This window comes from Primulina tabacum, chromosome 3 (genome assembly GCF_025594145.1).
Source record: "Primulina tabacum isolate GXHZ01 chromosome 3, ASM2559414v2, whole genome shotgun sequence".
Taxonomy (NCBI): domain Eukaryota; kingdom Viridiplantae; phylum Streptophyta; class Magnoliopsida; order Lamiales; family Gesneriaceae; genus Primulina; species Primulina tabacum.
This window is the reverse complement of record NC_134552.1, coordinates 8,184,371-8,206,933: the sequence shown is the minus strand read 5'-3', so window position 1 is coordinate 8,206,933 and position 22,563 is coordinate 8,184,371. Positions and strand designations below refer to the sequence as shown.

Genomic DNA, 22,563 nt, shown 5'->3' with positions numbered 1-22,563 from the left:
TTTCCTAAGTGTTGTTTATATAAGATGTTCGAGTGAACACTCAATAAAAAAAAAACTTGAGTACTTCTCTCGATGTAACACATACTTGATCATGTATTTTGAGACTGATTGAGGTAAACCCAAATTATTTTCTTTGGAATGTGAGTTATGCATATATATCTTATACTACAATTCAAAAAATTATTTTTTTGTATGAATACTGAAATAAATGATATGCTAAGTTAATCATTAAACCAATAAATCGATCATATCTAGTTGCAAATGCCACTTTAAAAATGTAGCGTATGTCATGAACAAGTATTACTATTCGATCGACATAACAATGAGAGTCAGTCGACCAGATGACCGTTGACCTTGTATCAATTTGACGAGGATCAATGACGTTGGGTGAGAGGATGATGTAATGTATTTATAAGGGCTAAACTTTGATCTTCTTTTCTGTTTTTTATTAATAAAAAAAAACAATTCATAGATTATAATTTTTTGGAGGAAAAAAAGAAGGGATGAATCAATCCTCTTGTGTCAACCCCTAGTTTGAAATGAGCATGGGGAAGTGGAGTGAATGGGCAGTTTTGTTTGTACTTGGTGGTGGTGTCTATACTCTGTTAAACCATTGTGGAAACTATAGGCGATGCATTGATTTACGAGGAAAAAGGGTAGTGGAATCTTTATGCTACAAGACACTTAATATTTAAGTTGGACCCCAACTGCTTTTGTGGCATTGATACAAGTCCACTTTGTTTTCACTTTAATCCTTCTCTTCCCCACACCAATACTATCTCTTTTATATATATATTTTGCAAACATGACTTTCTTGCAACTCGCTTTTTTGCTTGCAGATTAAATGAGAGTATTGGAGGATCCAACTCATTGGGTTTTGCTGTCTTGACCTTTGAAGTTAGGGAATTTAAGTTTTGCTTGTTTTTTCTTCGAACTACATTTTGTTGCTTAGCTACTTGCCTCTGACTTTAGATTAAGATTCCTTGAGTTATAGATTTGTACAGCACTGACGAGTAATGTGGAATAAGCCTTTGGGATGACTGAGACATGGGAACACGTAAAATATTTGATTAAATCATAAAATTTTCAAATTATATATTAAAATATTAACTTTAGATACTTTCTAGATGCTCTTGGTAAGGTCCACATTTTTTCACTCAAAAAAATTTCAAGTTTTATATATAACTTTTTAGGTTGAAAGTCGGCTCAATTGTGGAGATGAATAAATCTGAGTAGTTCGCTCGATATTTCCAGCTTTGACAAATGAACTGCTTAACTTCGAAATCTAGCTAACCGTGGTTTGTTTATTATGTAGCATAGAAAGACCGTCGAACGAGAGGATAAAATTTTCGGTTTGAATTAAACTTATTTTCAGTAATATTTTATTAATTTTATGATACGGATAACCAACAAAAACACTTTCATATTTTGAAGTTGGTAGCATTTTAAAATCAGAAAATTTATCTGGTATTTCTAATAAGCAAGCAAGCTGTTTGAATGCTTCGAACATCACCTACAGCTGTGTTGATCTTGGTCTGGTATTTCTTTTTCGAGATGATAAACTTTTTCAGATGCGATTGTGCTTTAGAACTGAGGTCTAATAATATTTTACATTTAGCTTTCTGCAACCTTCATTAATTTTTTCTGAATAGGGATGGCATATAGCTGGAGATTGAAGAAGCTTTACATGCCAACAATCTTAGCCATAACTGGATACCCTTACAGTATCAGAACCCCAAGTTTCACTACATGAATGTTCAATAATCTCAATTCAATTTTTTAACTCCATACCCTCTGGCCTCTTTGGCTCTAAGCCAGCCTCAATATTTAGTAAATATCTATGTAGTGTATTATAAGATGTTGCATCCAATCGAAGGACTGCAAGTTAAAAGAGCAATAATTTTGAACAACTTCGAATGTATAAAAGGGATAAAAGCATCGCAATCTTCGAGGCTATGCAAATCTAATGTAGGCAAAGCTTGTTGAGACAAGTGGATCATGGGACTAACTAAAGCGTATGTCCAGCACCAGCTTCGGTAGGGTTACTCTGCCGCCTCAATTCTTCATTAGCATTCCTCAAGAACTGATCCCATCCACTTCCAGGACTCGTATCCAAATAATCGTATGGAACTGCAGTTTTTAAACCCGGACATATACCAAGATGACTCTCCACAATTCTGAACTCCAAATCATGATCTTCTTCCTTCAACTTCTCATCCAGTTCCTCCCAAGTAAATAGGAGCGGGAGGGTAAATGCACCCCAAGGGTTGAAATCCAAGAGCTTCACTCGTTCGTCCCTCGTGACATAGATGTCAAATGTGTAACTTTCAGATTCAAAATTTTCACGCACTATCTCCATAAAGAATTCCTGGATCATCATTTTAAGATCAAGTTTCCTCACAAGAAGAGCAGGGTAAAAGCTAGTTACTTCTCGTTGGCAAATTCCAATGAGGACTTTATTGCAAACAAAGCACCGAAATTCCATCTCAGGCTGCATTGATGGATACCATTTACGGAGAGCAAGGAAAAAACGTGCCAGCCTTGATGCACTTTTGTCACTACACGAATCATATGCATGGCAGAGGTCATTCACAAGAGAATCAGACGACCTCAATAGAAGTGCTATTTCATTGAAAGTGGTACACCTTAGGCTCCCGGTTGGACTAATCCAAGAAGAGTCTTTAGGTGCGCTCCAATTAAGCTTAGGAAAAACAGCACCCCCCAGTGATACAATGGATGCTTTGATCTCCATTTCCAATTCGGGGAAACAAGGGGCAGGAATAGCTTGTTCTGCCTCATCATCAGATCCTTCTGACACTACAAAGTCTTCTTCATCTTCCCGATTACGTACTCTATTTGGAAGTGCATCATCATTTGAGATGGAAGCAGGAAGCAGGAACGGACCAGAGTCATTGAGAAGATAATCGACAAACGACTCCGGCAGATCATGGATGATGGATTTTATAGATACGTATTTGAATTTGGGGTACCATTCTTGGATTTGGCATCTGTTTATTTCTTCTTCCTTCATCACTAAAGCAAAAAAAGACTTTACACTGTAAAGCAGAAAGAAAACAACTACTTCAAAATATTTATTGGATTGCCGCTGAAATATCTAGGCATGCAAGAATCCACTAATAAAAGGAGAGTTGGAGGCGTGGCATTGCACCCTTGATAACTGGGAATACATTTTCACTTGTAGTTTATTAATCTTTTAAAAACATTCACATGAATTTTAGGCTAGCAACCCATGTGCAACCGAATTGTATCTCACGCAAATCATCTAATATCTTAATCTATGATTTAATTTTTCCATTCACTCAATACAGCAGTTCGCATGCCTAATTGCAAGTAAGGAGATATCTTCTGGGAGTGTTTAGGTATCAGCCTAATGCAAAGAGTATCTATGGCATAAATGTTTCCAGAAAAATTATTTAATTTGGATAGCCAAGAGTCTGCCCTCAGGATAAACCCCTCTCAACAGAACCTCAAATTGCAGAAATATTTTTTAATTGGTGGATTCGGGTTGGATTGTGGGAGGATTCTAATTTTATGAAATACTTTTTTTTAGAAGAACATGAATTTTCAAAAATTTATTCTAAAAGACTTTCTTTGGCTAAAATCGAAACTGCCAGTCCTACAATTTAGCCAAAATGCCAGAATTCATGAGCTCAACTGGCAATCATCTTCCTCCTATACCATTTCTTCTATCCTTCAATGCCATTCTCTAATCAAACCACAATAATAATGTTGCAACTGTTTAAATTACCCAATCCACAAAATGTTTTGATAATGGACGAAGAGAAACGATATTTTTTTCCAATAAACCAACCCATCATAAATTCAAAGATACGTAGTTCATCATAAACAATTAAAACTCAAAAAAAAAATCCAAGATAGAGCTTAATAATAGAATATAATCAATTCGTGCACAAAAAAAATCGACAACAAACAAATTATCAAACACGAGAAACTTCCCCTCAGGGAATTCCCCGAATTCAATCGTTACTGAAGCTTAAAAGATATCAATAAAAAGTACGATCACCAACTTAATAGGCTCCCAAGCTGAAGTTACTGATTTTTTCTTCCTCGGCGCAGGCACTTGTAAGAAAGAATATTGTAACTGGATGGGACTAACGAGGAGGAAAAGGATTTTATTGGGCTGCAATCTTGGGCTTCAGGCCCGTTAATTTGCGAACGTGTCAGATATAAATATATCAATTTTTAAGTATAAAATAAATAAAAATATATAAATTCTAAGAACTAAATTGTTATGAATTTCAAATTTATCGATTTGTTATAATCTCTTGCACCAAAAACAAAGGATTGAAAGAAGAATGTTGTAAAAATCAAATGAAAATTCCTAAACATTATTTATGTTACAAAACCATAAAGAATTCTATAAAACGTAAAAAAATAAAATAATAAGTTGATGAAAACAAATGTCGGAAACAATATCAAGAAAATATAGTAGAATAGACGAAATAATTAGTGTTAATAAAAAGTTGTTCCATTTGAACTTGTCTATCCCGTCATTATGTTTACGATAATTTAGTAAAATAGAAAACATAATCTCGTCATGATAAAAAATATCAAAAAAAAAATATTTCTGATGTTGAATATCGATCGAGCCTACAACCACATATCACATTTAAAATTTTAAACAATTTTCTAATAGCACTTATTGGTCTCAGGTATGGCATCTTGAGATATAAATACAAAAATAACGGATATAATCGACGCCGAGATTTAAGTGAAAAACTACTAAAAATTATTAGAGTAAAAACTACGGACAATATGAAAATAATTTCACAATAATACTTTATGCGTGACAACATGACAACGTGTTTTTTCAAACAGAACACTCGCTTTATTAACACAATTGAACAAACACCTCGTAAAAATGAATTTCACGAACTCGAGTAAATGAAGCTACTTAAACTCGAGAAAATAGTTAAAATCATTAATTTCACTATTAATTGCGGTTGAATATTTGAATATCTATAGATTGATATAAGCTAATGAATTTTTTTATGACGTGTTTGAATAGAGTTATTTGCATTTGAGAATACAAATTACTCTATATTACGATATTTTGAAAGCTATGAGTTTGATTCACAAAATAACGATTATTGAGCCAAATAATTTAAAATTACTAAATAAATAAAAATATGAGACGTCACACATATCAATCTTGTGAGACGAATTTTCGACTCGAAAATATCTTTTTTCACCATAAGTATGAATCAAATCGACTTGTTCATGTGATATAAATTATTGAAATCTTTTCATAAGAAATCTGATATATAATATAATATATTTAATATTATATGTTATATATAAATAAAATATTTTTATTTTTAAATTATGATTTTTATAGCTAAAATAATATATAAATAAAATAAAATTTATTTAGATAATATTAAATTAGAGACTATAAATTTCAAGGTAAGCATTTTATTTTAAATATTTGTTTCCCGAACGCATCCGAACTTACAGTTGCCGGCCACTTTACTCGTTGAAAGGGATAGCTATTTATTTTGAATATTATTCTATTTTTGTGCATATTATTTTTTTAAAAAAACCAAATGTAATAAGCACTAAAAAAATACATTTAATAAGTGAAACGGAAAATTTTACATTGTAAGCAAGCATGTCAAAAAAGCCCGACGATGCCCAATATATATATATATATATATATATACGAAAAATTATTATTTTTTAAATAAATATAAAGTAATTTACACTTTTAAAAGTTTATAATTATAATAAATCAGATGTTTTCTCTATAACAAAATATTATATTGTTTATAATGACTTATGCATGAACGATGAATTTTGAAAAATTTATATTATTTAAAATGATTTATGCATAGATGATTAGTTTGGAAAGATTTATATTATTTATAATGTATAACTTATGAATTTTGAAAATTTTATATTATTTATGATTATTTATATATCATTGATAATTTTGAAATATTTATATATTAGGAAATATGTCAATTTTAATCATATGTGTCTTGTGTGTAACATTTTTAATTTTGTATGTTTCTTTGAATATAAAATAATAATGTAACTATTTAGTTTTGATCAATTCTAATCTTTCTTGTCAAAATTATATAACTAAATGCCTAATACAATTGTTAAGATTTATAAAATGTTGTTAAAGTGAGTATTTAACAAAAATGTAACCACATACTTAAAAAAACAATAATATTGATCATTTAATTATATGATTTTAAGTTGGAAAGACTAAAATTGATTAAAATAACTGAATTATACGAATAATATAATAATATTATTATTTTTAAAAATATTTATAATAATAATATTGATATTGATATTTATATTAATATTATCACTAATAATAATAGATAATAATAAGTTTTTGTTTGACAAAATTCTCGAACACGTCCTCGTTTTGCTTCATTAATATTTTTGAAATGGGGATGGGAAGTTGATCCCCGCGGTTTTCCGAACCCGAAAAAGCGGGAAACGAGAGTGGGGATGGAATTCGGGGACACTCGTCACCGGTATCTAACGTCTCGCCCAACGGAGATCCGTTCAAGTATTTCGGATCCTTTGACAACTCTAATTAATATAAATCTATTTTTGTACATTTGGTAATTAACTTAATAAAAATTATCGATATTTTACCATATGCTTAAAATTAATTATTTTTTAGAATCGAGTACTCGTTGTTTTCAAAATTCATCAATTATATATAAACTATTATACATAATATAAATATTTTAAACTCATAAACCATTATAAAATAATATAACGTTTTTTTTAAAAATAAAATAAAATTGGCATGTCAACCGACGCCTTGACCAACTTGTTTTGAGCCGTCTCTAAACGAGCTGCCAAAATCGTAATCCAACTTGATTTTTAGTAAATAATAAATTTTTATACTTATTTAAAAAATATAAAAATGGACCCAAAAAACAAAAAATATATATGATCAAAGATCTTTTCTCTTTATTTATTTTTTTTGATCAAAGATGGGATCTCATACCCCACTTTATTATATTATATACTTTAAAAAGTTTAGATTTTGTTATATTCCTTTAATTTTTTATTTATAATATTTATTTAAAGAGTAGATCTATTGTGAATATTTATTATTGAATCCATTTTAAAATTTTCGTTTCCCAAAAAAATATATATGTATGAATATTATTTAAGAGTATGAAGTCAACTTATCTTTAATCTTATTTTTCCCCATCTTTCAATTGAAACTGTATAATCTTTTATATTAATTAAGACAGTTTAATTTGTTGAGATTATAATAATATGAATTGACTAGACTGTAGGAACGAAAATGTAATTAATATATAAAATTGACTTTGAAAAGGATTTGGGGACTATATTTGGGAAACCAACATTAAATAAGCCATCAAATAAAATAGATATATAAAAAATCACAAAAACTTGTATGAGACGGTCAGATCATCTTGAATATCTTTGTTATTTTCATTTTTTGTCTAAATAAATGCATTTTATGAAGGCAAAAATTTGTGTGAGACGGTCTCACAGGTCGTATTTTGTGAGACAGATATCTTATTTGTGTCATCCATGAAAAACTATTACTTTTTATGCTAGGAGAATTAATTTTTATTGTAACTATCGATAAATTAACTCGTCTCATAGATAAATATTCGTGAGACCGTCTCACGATAGACTTAACATTTTATTAAATGACCAATAATAAAGCGAGTCAACTCTTCAAAATAATAATAATAAAATCAAGTTAATTAATATATTTTGGAGTGATCATTTTATCTCACTAATTAATATATTTAATTTGAAAAAGACAAATATCAATACAATGAGTATTTAATTTGAAAAAAGAGAAATATCAATACAATGAGTATTATTGTAATATAATTAGAGTGTGAATACATGAATAAATAATTAGGATTTTTTTATTATATTAACTAAGTTTATAATCACTCTCTCTCTCTCTCACATTGAATTTACTTCTGATTAATAAATTAATCCGGCCTTTCCTGTCTGACCGATATATGCCTGAATGAGCTGATACCTACGTTATTATCACCTTCATCAAAAGAAAATATAAACAAAGAAGAGTAAGAAGATCAAGAAAATGGGCTATGCAGTCGTCCCCTCCGATGGATTTCTGCAAAATATCCATATTTTCATGGTAAGTTTTCCAGGTCAGGGCCATGTAAACCCGCTTTTAAGGTTAGCAAAAAGACTCGCATACTCGGGTCTGCTCGTCACCCTTTCTGCACCTGAGTACGTGGGTCGAAGTATCCGGAGAGCCAATAACATCATGGCTGATGATGAGCCGACTCCACTGGGTCGGGGCTTCATCCGTTTCGAATTCTTCGACGACGGGTGGAGTTTAGACGAACCCAACCGAAGTGATCTCGACTTGTACTTGAGTCAACTCGAGGTTTCAGGCCGAGAAAATCTCACCCGGATGATTAGAGAGCATGAAGAGAAAGGCAGGCCGGTTTCTTGTTTGATTAATAATCCTTTCATTCCGTGGGTTTCTGACGTTGCGGAGAGCTTAGGGATTCCGAGTGCCATGCTTTGGGTCCAATCATGTGCTTCGTTTTCAGCTTATTACCATTTTTTCCATAATCTCGTGCCTTTTCCAAGCGAAAATGATCCGGAAATCGATGTGCAGTTGCCGTTTATGCCTCTGTTGAAGTATGACGAAATCCCCAGTTTTTTGCATCCTAGTACTCCGTACCCTTCTCTGAGGAGAGCCATTTTGGGTCAGTTAAAGAACTTGACGAAACCGTTCTGCATATTAATGGACACATTTGAAGAGCTGGAACACGAAATTGTGGAACACATGTCCAAGATTTGCCGTCCGATCAAGACTGTTGGCCCTTTATTCAAAGAATTGGAAACTCAAGCCACGTCTTCAAACGAGACAATTCGTGTGGACTTTTTGACGGTAGATAATTGTGCAGAGTTTTTGGACTCGAAAGCCGAAGGTACGGTGGTATACATTTCATTCGGCAGCGTTGTTTACTTGACACAAGAACAAGTTGACGAGATAGCTTACGGGCTTCTTAGTTCCAGGGTTTCATTTCTATGGGTTCTGAAGCCTCCAGGGCCAGAAACCGGCCGGCTACCACATGTTCTGCCAGAAGGGTTCATGGAGAAAGTGGGTGATAAAGGAAAAATAGTGCAGTGGAGCCCACAGGAGGAGGTGTTGGCGCACCGCTCCACAGCCTGCTTCGTTACTCACTGCGGCTGGAACTCCACGATGGAGACGTTGGCCAGCGGCGTCCCAGTAGTGGCGTTCCCTCAGTGGGGTGATCAGGTGACGGATGCCAAGTTTTTGGTCGATGTTTTCAAGGTTGGGATCAGGTTGTGTCGGGGGGCGGCTGAGGGGAGCATTGTTCCCCGGGAGGAGGTGGAAAGGTGCTTGAGAGAGGCGACAGACGGAGGCCCCAAGGCGGCGGAGATGAAGGAGAACGCCCTCAAGTGGAAGAAAGCGGCAGCGGAGGCGGTGGCGGATTCTTATCGTAATATGAAAGATTTTGTGGACGAGATCGTGAGGACAAGAGCATCGCGGGACCAATCGACCAAGGCTTAGCTTATTGTCTTTATTGTGTTATTCTCTTGGTATCGCTATCATTACTATATTAATTAATAAATCATGTTACATTATTATATATATTTTTGAAAGAAAACTTTGAGGTTGATGCGCGTTGATCCTATAACAACTTTCGGTCTCTCTAGTTTGCGGACACGTTGAGTGCACGTTGAGTGGCTCACGTTTGGATATAAACCATCCAAGCTAAGTGAAACCGTGTGAGACTTTAGATTGACTCGTTTAATATTGATAGATGATCGAGTTCGGCAAGCTAAGCCAAACAATATCAAAATTGAGCTTGGCTCGTTTAAAATTGTTTGAGCTCGATTCGAGCTTTTATCATCGTGCTCGAGCTTGATTTGTCTTGAAATTAGTAAGTTCGTGACAAGCTCGTTGACAGTTGTTTATCATGTTAATCAAGCCAGGTTCGAGCTTGGTTCATTAATCGCTCATTTATCTATTTAACAAGCTTGACTTGAGCTCGGCTCGTTTTTTTGAGCTCGTAAACCATACTATTAAGCTCGAGTTTGAGCTTATTAAAAATTAAATATATCTATAAATTAATTTTAAATTTGATATAAAAGTTTAAATTCATTCATAAATAATCAAAACGATAAGCATAACAACTAAAAATATATAAATGAGTCGATCTCGAGCTTACGAGCCACCTAAACAAGCCGATCTCGAGCTCGCGAGCCTATTAACGAACATGCTTGCGAGCTCACGAGCCGAATATCCTTAAACTTGAGCTTGGTTTGATTAAATTTTCGAGCTCTAGCTTGGCTTGATAAGATTAACAAACGAATTCAAACGAACTTTTTATCGAACCGAGCTCTGAATAGCTCACAAACATTTTGATTTGTTTACATCCCTGTGCTCAGGTTTTCATTTTGGAAAAGGGGACAAATTCAAACAATGGATAGCCGGATAGGTAAGTTTTTGTTTGGGCATAAATTAATAATAACATTTATTATAACTATTATTAATAACATTTATTATAACATTATTAGTTTGGCTCCGCTTATTTGTCTTTCCTTTTCCCAAAACGGAACATGAGATCCTAGCCAAATTAATTTCTGAAGTTACTCATTTTGGTCACTTCTGTTGTATTTTTCTGTTACAAGTTAACGACATATAATTCAACCCTCTTAAATCCTCTTATACAATATTTCAGATTCACATTCTCCGCATTTGTAGTAGTTTGCTTTCTACCTCATTCAATTAAGTTAAAATCCATATTATAATTTCACGAAAGAAAATATAATCTGGATCACGACTAAAAATCATTAACAGAAGCTTGCAAATGAAGAAAATGGAGACAAAATCATCCGACTTACCAACGACCCAATTCCATGATCTTCGTGTTTTTTATTTGGTGTGATTTTACCTAAGATTCTTCTATTTGAGGGATTTTTTTCCTGTGTTTCAGAATACGGTTAACCAATATATTAACAAACCGATTACGACAAATTGGAGAGATCGAAACGAGTAACATTACAAAACTTTAAGGTTTAATTTGGCGGTCCAAAATGAAGAAAGACGATTGCAAGAAAAACAACAAACAAGAGGAACCAAAATGTGTATAACCCGTTCAAAGTTTTTATTGATATGAACTAATTATAAATGTAATAAGAAACAAAAAAATAATGTCGATATGAATTTTTCAGAATAATATGTAAATAAGAAATAGAACACGATCAACAATTACTTATTGTACTAAATCACTAAATTTCGATTATTATTATTATTATTATTATCATGTTTTAATTTCGAGCTCCATGTGCTGATCAAATAACATGATAATAATACAAATTAAGAAAAAATTGCGAAGATTTACTAAAATCAAGTGGCTAACATGAAATATGTTCTATATTTCAATAATTCCACCATCCATCCAAAGACCAAATATGAAGGGACGGAACTCAGAAGAAAATATTTAAGCACCTAGAATACATGCAGGTGTTTCAGCGGATTGGAGCTGACAAAAATTGATGGAATTATTTCTTCAAAAAAGAAAAATTGATCGAATTAAGAATAGAGTAGAATTATATTGAAGCACTAAACATTTGACTGCTCGATGCACATGAAACAAAGTCAACGAAAATAAAAGTAGAAACTTCAAAATAAGGAATCAGAGGGTAACATAAAGTTCATATGAAGGAAAGGAAGAATAAGAGGTGATTTCGAAACATCACTTCCTGGTATCACACCAAATGACTATAGATCTGCGAAGAAATTGCTTGATGTGCTTAGATTCTGCTTTTTGCTGCTATTTTTCCTCTTCGTTCCTGCAAACGTGCATGAAACAGACTCTAAGAACCGAGTAAATGAATGGTAAAATGATGTATTCAAGATTCAAGAATGCATAAAGCCAATGTCCAACAAAAATTGTCTAAGCTTCCATTTGCATTTGAATACAAATCCAAGTTGACCCGAAAACATTTGTAACAGTTCATCTTAAGTAGTCAGGGATAAAGTGAACTTGCCTGTTTAATACCAAATTTCTCATTATAATCTTTGATCAGCGAGTGTAAAAACTTGGTTATAGTAGGCAATCAATCATTTAAGATCATTCAACTATGTATCACAAGTGTATTCCGATAATCATCATTAACGAATAAGCTCCACACAGCCATTGTATTTTTTTAAAAAAAAATATGAAAGACACCGGATTACCTTTAGAAGATTTCGGAATGCTATCCTCGATATCCATGCCATCACTATCGCTATCTGCACTAGCAGAATGATTGTGGGTAGGATTTCCAGACCCTTGCATCAAATCATCCAGATCCCACAGCTATTATTAACGGGAAAAAGTACATTAAGGACGTACATATCTAGACCAAGGTTACTTTAGAAACAATGTAGAAAGCATCAGCTAGAGAAAAAAATTGAGAAATATAGAACCTTTAACGTGTGATCATGTGATATGCTACCAAGATATTTTCTATCATGGGAAATAGCTGCAATGTCAATTAAACGACACGTGAGTGATACTACAAGAAGCTAAATGTCATCAATTTGTTTTTATTGTAAATGTACTATCATCGTGCGATGATGATAATAATCCAATAAGCTAAGAGTTTTCAAGTCTTCTCCAATTAAAAGGGTATATGAAAGTCATACCAAGCCGTTCGACGGGATACTCGGAATGTTCGGCGATTGGCTGAATCACTCTGTTGGGTAATATACCGATCAAACTATACAAAATTATGAATAAAATTGAATACAATGTCCAACCAATGATTAATTGAGAAAATTATCCCAAATATGGAGGAAAATTATCTCACCTAATAATTCCATTCTCGGAACCAGTTATTACTCTATCTTCATCAAGCTTAACCCAAAAATCATAAAGAAATGGAATTAAGTAGATTCCAATCGGATAACCAACTTAAACTGCTTGTTCGAAATGGTACATCTAGTCCAGTAGTATCATGAAAAATGCACTAACCTTCAGCAGGGCATCTACAGAGTTAGGAGAAAGATCTACAAAACGGTCACTGGAAAATTAGAAGACATACCATCAGCATCAAACTCCACCACAAGCATGCAATGCTAACTAAAGGGTAAATTAAATTCATCTTGACTCCATATAAAGACAAAATTAATGACTTCTTTAGCTTCAGTACAAAAAAAATTCATTCAAGAATAAGATGAAACACCTGCAGTCCTTGAAAAATCCCCACGAGTACAACAGTAGAGTTCCGGTTTGTGTCCCACATACAACCTTTCGACCATTCTAGATATAAAAGGTAACAGAAGCGTATCTCAGAATAGCAAGCGAAATATTTTTCAAGTCTCTGATTGAAGACAGCAATTAATATCAATAATATGCCACTTTTCAATCTAAAAAATGGCCAAGAGCATGGAGTAGACACAAAATCTAGATTGTCAGTTACATACCAAGAATAAAGCATGATAGACAACGGATTAATATTATAGAAGATGCCCAAATTGTGTAAAAGACAATAATCTTTATAAAAATAAAAATAAAGTGCGGACGTATTTGAACAGCATTTTTCTCCTGTTGGAGTGGGAAGTGTGCAAATACCAATAAAATACCGGTAGGACAAATGTACCAATTTTTTAGATTCATCATGCTACAAAGGTAAAAAGACAACTGGAAGCAAGAAAATCAGAAAGGAAACAACAGAGAATTATATCACCTAATGAACCAGAAAATAGTAGATTACACTGACACCTTTATAAAAAACACCTGAACCCAACCTTCGTACTAACATAAGAAATCAAAGCAAGTATTATTATCGCATATGGGAAGATCTCTTCATATGCAATCTGGACAATTTATTTGAGCACTTTCGGTAGTTGAATCCAACCTTCATAATCACAACAGAAAGCAGTTCATCCTCAGAGAACTCTGATCTTGTTTGAACCTGCGGCATAGTAAATCCAAAAAAGAAATTATTTATCACATGGAATAAGTTGGCAAACGTTCTAGGCCAATATTCATTACAAGATCAAACACAAAACAACAGATAAGTTTACCTTGTTGCTTCTTAAATTGCAAACTGATAGTGTGCCATCTCCACTGAGGCAAAGAAAGCAAAACTAATGAGCATGTTTTATTGAAATCACTGTCATTAGTGAAAAGAATATATTGCCTAAGACGAGTTGAATATGTCTCAAAAAATGTGTGGAATTAATATTTCCCCTTTAACAAGTGATTGAACTTTTGCAACATTACTAGACGTAAAGATCTGAATTAAAAGAAAAATCACCACATCATTGTATCATGGTAAAATTATAGCCAAATCATAAAAATGTGAGTGATACAGTCTCAAAGACAATTTATTCACAACAGCTGCTAACAGAAAAATTTGCTACTCTAATCTGCACAAAGCACAAAAGAAATCTACCCACAAGATTATCTGTTATTAAAATAAGAATATGATTTATAGATCACTGAAAATTGATGGACCACAAAAAACGACAGGCATCCATCCAATTTGTAGCCATATGACCATATCCATTTATCGGTCCATTAGTCACATCCAAAACAGATATCATGCAATGCTAGAGATTGAGGCAATCAATCAGGAAAAAGCATGACATGTCACACAAATAAAATGAACACGCATAATGACAAAAGAAGAAGAGTGGGGGACATAAGACAACCTCGTTCCTAGTAATTTCATTGAATCAGATGTATACGTCATATCAGAAATGTATTCTTCATGAACATGGAAAGAGTTGCAGCAAGAACGTTGCCTGGTGTCCCATACCTGTTTACAGATGAAAGTGAGGATCTTCATAATAAAATAAAGGACCAAGAACTTCAAATTCCTGTCGAAGACTTGACAATGCCTCATAGGAACAGAAACAGCAATTAATAAAGCCCAATTAACAGGTGACATAAGGTAAATATTACTTCTTTTTTAAATTAGGTAAACTTTAACTTCGAAGTTCAGTTTCTCATATCCATAACTCATTGATAAAAACACAAAAGAATTTATAATGAACAATCATGACACGATAAATGATGACAGGTATATGCCCCAGTTGCTAGAACAACACAGAAAGTTATGGTGAACTGGAAACAAAAGAAGGAAACAGATGGAAATGAATTCCATAGCTAATATATCATCCAGTTCATGCTAACAAGAATGTGACTTCAGAAATAAGACCATAAAAACATAGGGTTTCATAAGAACCTTAATTAACCGAATGCACGACTATGCTGGTCTTTTTAAAGATCTACCATAATGCATTAGCACTGGTAGATAATTCACTGAGACAGATAATTTTTTTAACTTGGCTGTCAGAATTACTTTTGCTATAGAAGGCCAAAAAAGCCCAAAAATAACATCTGGGCGATAACAGAAAATAGTAAAAAGCTTTTCTCTGCAGAGTACTTCCATAAAGTGATTTTAGTGAATATATTCAAACCAAAAATATTAGGCAGAACTGTCCTACTAAGTTAGATCCAATTTTAAATGTCATTTAGAATACCAAGTTGAAGTTTCAACAACATGAACTCACCTTCACACAACCTTCATCATCTCCAGAGGCAACGGTGGACTCAGTCAAGTTAACTATTCGATTTACAGCAGCCCTGCAAGAGTATTAAACACATCACCGCCTTAAACATAAAAAGTGGGCAATGACCCTTAAACAATGTTCAGTTGTTGGCAATGGATTTTCATGATACAACCCACCCATGAGAATTTTCTAGGCGAGTAATGGGTGAACCCGTTTCAGTATCACTGGCAAGAATGGAACAATCTGGAGAACCTGTGACGATAGCTGGAAAAACAAAAACAAAAACGTCACGGTGTTGCTCCAATTTTGTCCCTTGATAAATCAATACACCAAATTTCTGGAATAAAATTGCTAAAAATAAACTACCACGCCCTTCATTAACAAAACGAACAGCTCTACATGATTCAGTATGAGCATTGATTTCCAACAGCCTAATAAGCAAGAACACCAGCCTCAAAATTACAATTTGGTGAAAATTATCAGGATAAAAAGATGTTTAGACAAATCAGATTGCAGAACGTTAATTTTTACCTTACTGGAGGAGACTCGGCTGCGTAACGATACCTGAAATGAAAATTTAAGCAAATTCGTTGGCAGCAGCACAACATAATTAAAAATCACCGGAGGAATGGAATTGAACTCACAAAAGGAGGTGGCCGGTGATGAGACCGGCGGCTAACATGTCATTCGACGGATGAAAATCCACGTCAAACGGAAGTTTTTCCAGATCGATCTCCATTTAATTGTTGAAGACGACAACAATTTGTGCGTATGATTGCACAAATCGTTTGCGGAGTCTTAAACCCTAAAGAGGTTTAAATGGTTTTTTATTTGTTTGTTCTTCTTTCTAAAGGTTTAGATGTTTTCCTTTAAATTGTCCAAAAAAAAATGAAGAAAGAGAGGAAATTTTTAAAAATTGCTTTTTGAATTTTTTTTTAAAGAGCTGTGTTTTCTATATTTATAATAAAAAAATTATTTTTGATGTAAAAAATAATTTTTATTTATAAGTCGGTCGAATTAACATCTCACACGAATTTTTATGTTTTTTAAAATATAACAGTTATGTAAGATTTATTTTATAATTCATATTAATCTTAATGTATATGAGAAATAGCATATAAACAAATAGTAAACATTGGTATATTAACTTAGAAATTGAGAATAATTAAATTAATCGATTCAATTTGATCATTAATGTAGAAGAACTTTAAATAATAGTTAAATAATTTTCAGTCAGTTAGAATGAGTGATTTTTTTATATTTCGATTTTTTTTTCCAAATGATATTTTATGTATGAAATTTATATAATCAAGAAAAATATGTTAAAAGTGTTGTCCCAAAAACATAATTACTTTTTAACGTAGTACGCGCATCAAAAACTTTTTCATGCATTTCGAATTATATATATATATTCCATGAATATATTTTTAGAAATAGGAGATAATCCATCTGATACAGCATAAGTTTGTTGGTCACATATATATTATCACTGATCCTGAAGTAACCAAGTTCCTGTGACCAACAAACTTTGTCTGTATCACATGGATTAGCTTCCATGGATTTGATCCAAGTTGAGTATGTGTATATATATATAAAATCCCAATAACAAAAAATTGTCAAAATAATTCCTGGACAAGGCAAAACCTAATGCTACAACAGATTCCTCGAGATCATCAAGAACAATACCACAGTAGACTTCCCATTCATGTTTTCTACTCAGAGTCCGATGAATAGGAAGTCGAGCTTTGTCGAACGCTCTTTTTTGGGGCTTTGGACTTGGATGGATTGCATGAAGATTCACCTTCATAACAAATAACTTGGACTTTTCGGCAATCTCTCTTCCAATTCTTCTGTGCCGAACTCGTCCGTCCCCCCGAGCTCATCAAATCCAACCAAATTTTAACATAGTGAGATCTTGATACCAACAAAGTCTTATCAGATCAGTTGTAAACTCCACCACGTAATCCTCCACTTTAGCGTTTTTCACAAGAGCGAGAGTTGGAAGAACAACAATCCTCAGCTTTTCAGCTAAGTATTGACTTTTCTCAGCATTAAGTTTTATGAAACGTGTCTCAATATGTTGCTTTGCCAATATACCCGAGTGCTTGTCCATGACCTGGGAAGAAGGTACGTATCTATCAGAAATTAATTAATTTCTTAGCTCAAGACATTTTGCAGGTAATATACAGAAACAAGATTGATACTTTACATTGAGAAAAACAATGCTAAGAAAGTTTCCGTTTTATCATACCAAAACATCATACCAAGAGCGAAAAATAGTTACCAGACTAGTGAACATTGTTCATAGGACATGACCGTGAAACTCACTCAATTAATATGACATGGTTTCACTATTTAAGAGATCTTAATAGCTAAATACACTCAAAAGATGCATGAGTACACATGAACAGATCATCAGGATCAGTCCGTGCAAAGAAACATTGTTAAGGAAAGAACAATTATGCTCCACAAGAAAGTGCGCCAAACACATAAGCAACATACACAAGCAACGGGTGAACTAAACACTCAATATCACAGCGAGGAAAAAACTACTCGTCACTGATAATTTTCAAAGTAGACAGTCCTCTACTTGAACTAAACACTCAATATCACAGCGACCCAACCTCTCCTTTTCTCCGCCAATTTCTTCATCTGCTTCAACCTCAGCTCCCTCAACACCTCCACATCGTCCAAATCTAATCCAATGCCGCGATCTCATCATCTATCTTGTCCTGCACCGCCTTCGCTACTGTCAGCACTTGCTGCTCCAAAATCTGCCAAAAGACACAATAAATCCAATGTAGTGAATATGAAATTCATCATGAACTTCTTTTTACCTGCTGAATTGGATTATCCATGGACGATTTGACGGTCCCTGGACAGGTAATTTGAGAGGAAATATTTCAAAATGAAAATGAAGTGAGAGAATCCATGCAGCTGAAGTTCTTCAAGATTTGAGGAGCTTATAGTGTCGAACATTTATTGGATTTCAGAATCGGTCCATTTCAACGAAATTCGGAAATCCACACCCAACTTCCAATCCCAAAAAATAATTAAGTTTAAGTTCGTGTTACCAAAACATATTCTTCAATTAATTTCAACACAAAATGAAATTTTCATTCGATATCAAGAGAATAATTAAAATCAGTTTTACTTCAAACTTTTTTTTTTTAATTTTGAAAATAATAAATGTATTAATCATTTCTCTTTTTTGATTGATTGACAACTGGATCATTTCAAAAAGAGCCGAAAAACAAAAAATTTACTTCAATCATTTAGAAAAGCTCCACCCGTGTCTTTCTCCTGCACCAATGGCAGAAAACATAGCTCTCCCGCTTCTCTTCCCAAACCCTCCACCGCCAAAACCCTTCTTCCACGATTCCCACCCCCACTCCTCCGCCGTCGTACGAGGACCCCCTCCGCAGACGTTGACTCCTCTTCTCACAGAATTGCTCCACCAGAATCCATCAACCTCCTCCACTTCCCCCGTACCACCTAATTCTCTGAACCTGCCTTCCTCCGTCCCCAGACCACGATATCGCATTGGCAAACACCGCGACGCGAACAAGGGAAAACCCTGGTTCCTCCACCACCACCTCTCCCCTCAAGGTGAGCTTACACTTCAATCCCTTACTGACCATGAATTCAACATTCAAAACCTTGACCAGGTGTTAGTTACTTTGCTTGATTCCCATAAGCGACAGAATGGATTTTCGGAAGTGTTTATGGGAGATTTTTCGTCTGATGTTTTGTGTATAATTAAGGCACTGGGGTACCATAGAAAATGTGACCTGGCTTTAAGTGTGTTTGTGTGGATTAAGAAACGTTGTGATTCGAAAGATTTGATAAAAGGGTCTGTTGTGGCTGTGATCATTAGTATGTTAGGCAAAGAAGGTCGGGTTTTGGAAGCGGCTTCTTTGCTTTATGAATTGCAGAAAGATGGATTTGGAATCGATATTTATGCTTATACATCTATGATATCGGTTTATGCAAGGAATGGTAGGTACAGGGAAGCTGTGATGATTTTCAAGACAATGGAGGAGGAAGGGTGCAAACCTACTCTAATCACATATAATGTGATTTTAAATGTATATGGGAAAATGGGCATGCCTGGAATAAGATCATGTCGGTTTTTGAAGGAATGAAGAGTTCGGGTGTTGTTCCTGATGCTTATACGTACAACACTGTCATAAGTTGTTGTAGACGGGGATCTTTGTACGAGGAAGCAAAAGGGACTTTTGAAGAGATGAAATTGGCTGGATTTGTGCCAGATCAAGTTACATATAATACACTACTTGATGTTTATGGCAAGTCCAGGAGACCCAAGGAAGCAGTGGAGATTTTGAGGGAGATGGAGTTTAATGGGTTTTCCCCAAGCATTGTGACGTACAATTCTCTCATTTCTGCTTATTCCAGGTACGGTTTGTTGGAGGAGGCTATAGAGCTAAAAGCTCAGATGCTCGAGAAAGGGATTATGCCAGATGTGTTCACATATACTACTTTATTGTCAGGATTTGAGAAGGCAGGGAAGGATGAGTCGGCATTTATGGTGTTTGAGGAGATGCGGAGTTCAGGTTGTAACCCAAATATATGCACTTTCAATGCACTGATTAAAATGTATGGAAACCGAGGAAAATTTACAGAAATGATGAAGATATTTGATGATATAAAGGAATGTGGACTGTACCGCGGATATTGTTACGTGGAACACCCTTTTGGCCGTGTTTGGGCAGAATGGGATGGATACGGAAGTGTCTGGTGTGTTCAAAGAAATGAAAAGATCGGGTTTTGTGGCAGAGAGGAACACTTTTAACACCTTGATCAGTGCTTATAGTAGGTGTGGATTCTTCGACCAGTCCATGGCTATCTACAAGCGAATGTTAGAAGCAGGGGTAGCTCCTGATCTTTCTACTTATAATGCCGTTTTGGCAGCTCTGGCTCGGGGAGGACTGTGGAAACAATCTGAAAAGGTCTTTGCTGAAATGAAAGATAGGCAGTGCAAACCTAATGAGCTGACTTATTGTTCTTTGCTGCATGCTTACTCTAATGGGAAAGAAATTGAGAAGGTACATGATCTTGCCAAAGACATATGTTTGGGTGCAATTGAACCTCATGCTGTGCTCTTGAAAACACTCGTTCTAGTATATAGCAAGAGTGACCTGTTGAAGGAAACTGAACAAGCTTTTCTAGAGCTTAGAAACAGAGGTTTTTCTCCAGATATCACCACATTAAATTCCATGGTTTCCATATATGGCAGAAGACAAATGATTGATAAGGCCAACAGAATTTTGAGCTTTATGGAGACAAGAGGGTTCACATATAGTTTGACAACTTACAACAGCTTGATATACATGCATAGTCGATCCGTAAATTTTGTGAAATCTGAAGAAATACTAAGGGATATGTTGTCAAAAGGAATGAAACCGGATATCATTTCATATAATACGGTAATATATGCATATTGCAGGAATGGGAGAATGAGAAATGCATCGCGGGTTTTTCTTGAAATGAGGAAATCTGATCTCATCCCCGATGTTATCACATACAATACATTTGTTTCAAGTTATGCAGCCGAGGCAATGTTTGTCGAGGCTATCGATGTCATCCGGTACATGATCAAGCAGAATTGCAAACCAAATGAGAGCACGTATAATTCCATCGTAGATTGGTACTGTAAGCTTAGTCGAAGGGACGAGGCTATAACCTTTGTCAGTAATCTTCGGGCACTCAATCCCCATGTTTCTACCGAGGAAGAACTTAGACTATCAGAAAGATTAAAGATGAAGTGACAATGTGTTCCTTATAGCTCGAAAAGATGTTACCAATGCTTGACAGATTCAAACGTGGGATCATTGAAAACTAAAATATAGTGAGGTGTGTAGTGTTTTCCGAACAAGTAGGTATGTAACTGTAGCACATCATAGATAGTAGATGGTCCAAGATCGTTGTACACATTTCGCAGCTCATCAAATTGTAATTCGTCCCATCTTGAAGTCACGAGATTCATTACAAAATACCTGTTTCATGACTTTCTTCGATGGGGCCATATAAATGTTTTGATAATGGCATGGGATGTTAAACCTTGGACGGTAGCAAGGCTAATTCCACATCAGAAACTTTAACGTCGACGCATGCTCCAGTTGAGACGGCAAGTCTTGCTGCAAATTGATGTTTACACTGAAAATGAATGTGAGAAATCAACTCCACGGGGAAAAAAATGGAAGAACAAGAAAATTAACAAAAAAACAAAAATTCTCTCTTACACAAAGTTGTTCCCCTCGGTTCACCACATCATAGAAGAAAGAATAACAAGCACAATAGTGTTCTGCATAGCACAGATATTCCTCCTTTCTCCGAGATTCTCCCACAACCTGTTGAATATATAGAATTTTTCAAGATCTGAAAGCCTTGTATTACTCTTTTTCACGGTACCCAGCCCAATCAAAATCAGTGAAAATCAATAAATAAAGTACTACAGACACCTGAAAAATGGAGCGACCACTGGGCTCGCCGGAGATCCTCTTGACACCCTTTTGATCAACAATATTGGTCGCTCTCTCGAAATTCTTCCCGAACAAGAAATGCAACTTGGGGCGTTATTATACAAATCAAAGACAATCCCAACGCTCGGAGTTGCAAAAATAGGAGTAGTAATAGTTACACTGCCAGCTGATCATCAGTCACTGCTCCCATTTTCCATCAGCTAGCGTCGTCAAATTTTGATAATCCCAACGAAAATTCGTCACAGGAAGATGAGCATGGAGAAGATATTGGCATTATTATTGTGAATTAAAATGGAATATAGACCTATGCGATTGTATTCGATATCCTTCCACACCGATTCTGCCACCAAATCACAAGTTTATAAGATGTTATTTGGTGGTCCACAGGGATAGTCACACGTAACAGTTGAGCATAATTTAATTTCAAAAACTAGCTCAACCAAGTCTTGTATATAACTAACTAAATATCAA

General features: G+C 34.5%; 4 protein-coding genes and 1 pseudogene across 5 annotated transcripts; 2 read left to right on the top strand and 3 right to left on the bottom strand.

The window, feature by feature from the left end:
- Window positions 1-1,879: 1,879 nt before the first annotated feature.
- On the bottom strand, window positions 1,880-4,119 carry LOC142539890 (uncharacterized). Of its 2 annotated transcripts, none has more exons than XM_075645632.1 (2): window positions 4,050-4,119; window positions 1,880-3,056 (listed from the first exon to the last, which is right to left on the bottom strand). In XM_075645632.1, the coding sequence occupies exon 2, from the start codon at window positions 3,029-3,031 to the stop codon at window positions 2,009-2,011; it is 1,023 nt and encodes a 340-aa protein (XP_075501747.1). In that variant the 5' UTR covers window positions 3,032-3,056; window positions 4,050-4,119; the 3' UTR covers window positions 1,880-2,008. The 2 variants fall into 2 exon arrangements, with proteins under 2 accessions (XP_075501747.1, XP_075501748.1); XM_075645633.1 differs by having other exon boundaries at window positions 4,046-4,097.
- Window positions 4,120-8,406: 4,287 nt separating this feature from the next.
- Window positions 8,407-9,665, top strand: LOC142539898 (gallate 1-beta-glucosyltransferase 84A24-like). The gene has a single exon (XM_075645647.1). The coding sequence runs from the start codon at window positions 8,453-8,455 to the stop codon at window positions 9,584-9,586; it is 1,134 nt and encodes a 377-aa protein (XP_075501762.1). The 5' UTR covers window positions 8,407-8,452; the 3' UTR covers window positions 9,587-9,665.
- Window positions 9,666-11,437: 1,772 nt separating this feature from the next.
- LOC142539889 (WD repeat-containing protein 55) lies at window positions 11,438-16,443 on the bottom strand. The gene is made up of 15 exons (XM_075645631.1): window positions 16,234-16,443; window positions 16,121-16,153; window positions 15,956-16,020; window positions 15,766-15,853; window positions 15,590-15,662; window positions 14,726-14,832; window positions 14,096-14,138; window positions 13,927-13,983; window positions 13,252-13,328; window positions 13,041-13,089; window positions 12,877-12,923; window positions 12,713-12,786; window positions 12,494-12,549; window positions 12,263-12,383; window positions 11,438-11,874 (listed from the first exon to the last, which is right to left on the bottom strand). The coding sequence occupies exons 1-15, from the start codon at window positions 16,326-16,328 to the stop codon at window positions 11,804-11,806; spliced, it is 1,056 nt and encodes a 351-aa protein (XP_075501746.1). The 5' UTR covers window positions 16,329-16,443; the 3' UTR covers window positions 11,438-11,803.
- A 706-nt stretch (window positions 16,444-17,149) lies between these two features.
- On the bottom strand, window positions 17,150-22,451 carry LOC142539888 (uncharacterized; the record flags this gene model as incomplete). Its single annotated transcript, XM_075645630.1, has 7 exons — window positions 17,150-17,705; window positions 18,214-18,363; window positions 21,607-21,766; window positions 21,853-21,960; window positions 22,072-22,176; window positions 22,253-22,272; window positions 22,397-22,451. Coding segments are annotated over 5 exons (390 nt in total), but the record flags the coding sequence as incomplete, so codon positions are not given.
- LOC142539886 (uncharacterized) lies at window positions 18,357-21,652 on the top strand (annotated as a pseudogene).
- Window positions 22,452-22,563: the final 112 nt, after the last annotated feature.

Excerpts from the sequence above, each read along its gene's own strand:
- LOC142539890 (XM_075645632.1), bottom strand. The coding sequence starts at position 3,031 with ATGAAGGAAGAAGAAATAAACAGATGCCAAATCCAAGAATGGTACCCC.
- LOC142539889 (XM_075645631.1), bottom strand. The coding sequence starts at position 16,328 with ATGGAGATCGATCTGGAAAAACTTCCGTTTGACGTGGATTTTCATCCG. Across the intron at positions 16,021-16,120 it reads GCCGAGTCTCCTCCAGTAAG|GCTGTTGGAAATCAATGCTC; the intron begins GTAAAAATTAAC and ends CTTGCTTATTAG. Across the intron at positions 12,550-12,712 it reads GTATCCCGTCGAACGGCTTG|CTATTTCCCATGATAGAAAA; the intron begins GTATGACTTTCA and ends TTGACATTGCAG.
- LOC142539898 (XM_075645647.1), top strand. The coding sequence starts at position 8,453 with ATGATTAGAGAGCATGAAGAGAAAGGCAGGCCGGTTTCTTGTTTGATT.